At 49.6% G+C, this 1,896-nt stretch overlaps 1 protein-coding gene across 2 annotated transcripts in view; it reads left to right on the top strand.

Moving 5' to 3' along the window:
• The window catches only part of LOC119587694, a 29,577-nt gene extending 27,991 nt beyond the window's left edge, over positions 1–1,586 (top strand). For both annotated transcript variants that reach the window (XM_037936373.1, XM_037936371.1), the window contains exons 6-7: positions 339–440; positions 569–1,586. In XM_037936373.1, the coding sequence (XP_037792301.1) occupies positions 339–440; positions 569–820 (354 nt within the window). In that variant the 3' untranslated portion in view covers positions 821–1,586. The remainder of the gene's footprint in view (positions 1–338; positions 441–568) is intronic.
• Positions 1,587–1,896: the final 310 nt, after the last annotated feature.

Here is a 1,896-nt window from a genome sequence, read left to right as displayed (position 1 = left end):
ACTCCCTCGCTCTGTTTTTATTTTTCTCTCTACGATAAGGAAAGGAGGAAATAGAGTAGGTAGTTGTTAGCTTCAGGAGAGAAGTCCGTGTCCGTGGCGGATCAAAACTTTCGCCACCAAATAAACTCGCAAAAAGAGTAAGAATTAAAGACAAAAAAGCAGTTTTTCGTCCGGTTGAATTTACTGCAGCTTAAACATACATAATTGCGCCATTAGGAGTACTCCACCCACTCCGCCCGGCCTCACGGAGCGGAAACAAAAAGCACGATCGTCAGCCGAAAGGCTGCGGCGTAGGCGGAAGGTCAGGCTCGCAACTGACGCTTTCCTCTTGATTTCAGGCTTACGACCAGCAGTTCCTGTGGATAGGAATCGCGCTGACGCTGGCCGAGGTGGTCATCCTGTTCCTCTTCTGCCTCGTCGGGGGCCTCTTCACATACAAGGTGAGCGTCTGTGTCCGTTTTCGATTGAGATTCGGAACAGCTTACGAGGCTGAATTTATACTTTAAGCGTTGGGTCGCCCTTGTCGAGTCTGGGCCATGCTGACCAGCTTCCCCCCCCCCCCCCCCAGGTTTGCGAGGAGCGCCGCAGGAGCAGGCGCAGTCTGCACCGCATCCACAAGATGGGTCGCCACGGCCGCGCCACGGCGCCGCCCCTCGACGGCTACGACGACGAGTCCTCGATCGTGCGCGCAAACATCGAGGAGCAGTTCCTGAACCACGGCCTCCACGACTCCACCAACAAGCTGCCTCTCCCCGGCTCCACCAGCAGCATGGACGAGGTCGGGCAGGCCAGCACGCTGCGGGCGCCCACGCAGGTCTAGGCGCCGGAGAGGCCGCCCTTGCCTCCGACGGCCGTCCGCGGAGGCCGGGCTGCCCTTTGCGAGAAGTGTTCAGTCCGCCTGCGACGCGACGGGATCTGAGGGAAGCGCTGTGGCCGCCTTCAAGCCGAGGGCTGCGGCTGCGCGGCGGCACAGCGGTCGCGCAGGTTCCTCAGTCCAGGTATTCATTGCCGTTAGCTTCAGGAATGATTCATGAGAGTCGAAAGTCAAGTGCGAGGCATTTCCCGAGGCAGAGACGCTCGGCCCGCATTTGCCGCGCCAGAGTTCACTGCTGGAATAGTTGATCACAGAGAAGTCAGACTTCATTGCTAGAGTGCCAAAGATATTCCATAATGCCAGTAGATGGGACTCGACGCGGGAATGCCTCGCGTCCCATGTCTCCTGCAGGTGCTGCCGACTTGTCGAGTCATTTATTCCCTGTAAATAGATAGGTGTATATACTAGGTTCTCAGATTTTCTCTCTTCTTCCTTTGTGTATATTTTGATAGTGATGCATCAACTACAACCCTGTTACACGTGTCCCTTTTAATAGAGTATTTTTATGAAGATATAAGACTTTAGGGTTAGGATTAAAGTTGCACTTGCTGCGTTGTGCAAGATTCGGAGCCCACGAAGAGAGGTAGGCCTATGCGATTTTTACATTTTTTTAGGATAATATATATGTGTGAACTATAGAATTTTTCTTACATAATTTTACGAGATGTAAATTATATTTAATAATAAAAATCCTTTAATATGAAAATATCAACTTTTGTTTAATCCATTTCCCCGAGAAACGAATTTGTGTAATGATTTCGTTCTTATATTATGGAGCATAACTGCTACTGAAGGAACTGAAACAAATGTGGAGAAAATGTCAGCAAAACAAAATAACGAAAGTACAAAGGACGTAAAACAGCCACGCTTAATCGTGGCAACATATCAACGAGTATTTCCTGAGTCATATTTTTTCTAATTACAGTAATGATAATGGCAGTGATAATATCAAGGCTTATTATCCGTCGCAAACAATGGGCATTTCTGGTGTTTGGTAGACATGAAAGCGTTCTTACTCGTTT

Source organism: Penaeus monodon, chromosome 23 (genome assembly GCF_015228065.2).
Source record: "Penaeus monodon isolate SGIC_2016 chromosome 23, NSTDA_Pmon_1, whole genome shotgun sequence".
Taxonomy (NCBI): domain Eukaryota; kingdom Metazoa; phylum Arthropoda; class Malacostraca; order Decapoda; family Penaeidae; genus Penaeus; species Penaeus monodon.
Note: the sequence above shows the minus strand (reverse complement) of the source record. Positions and strands in the feature narration are given on the sequence as shown.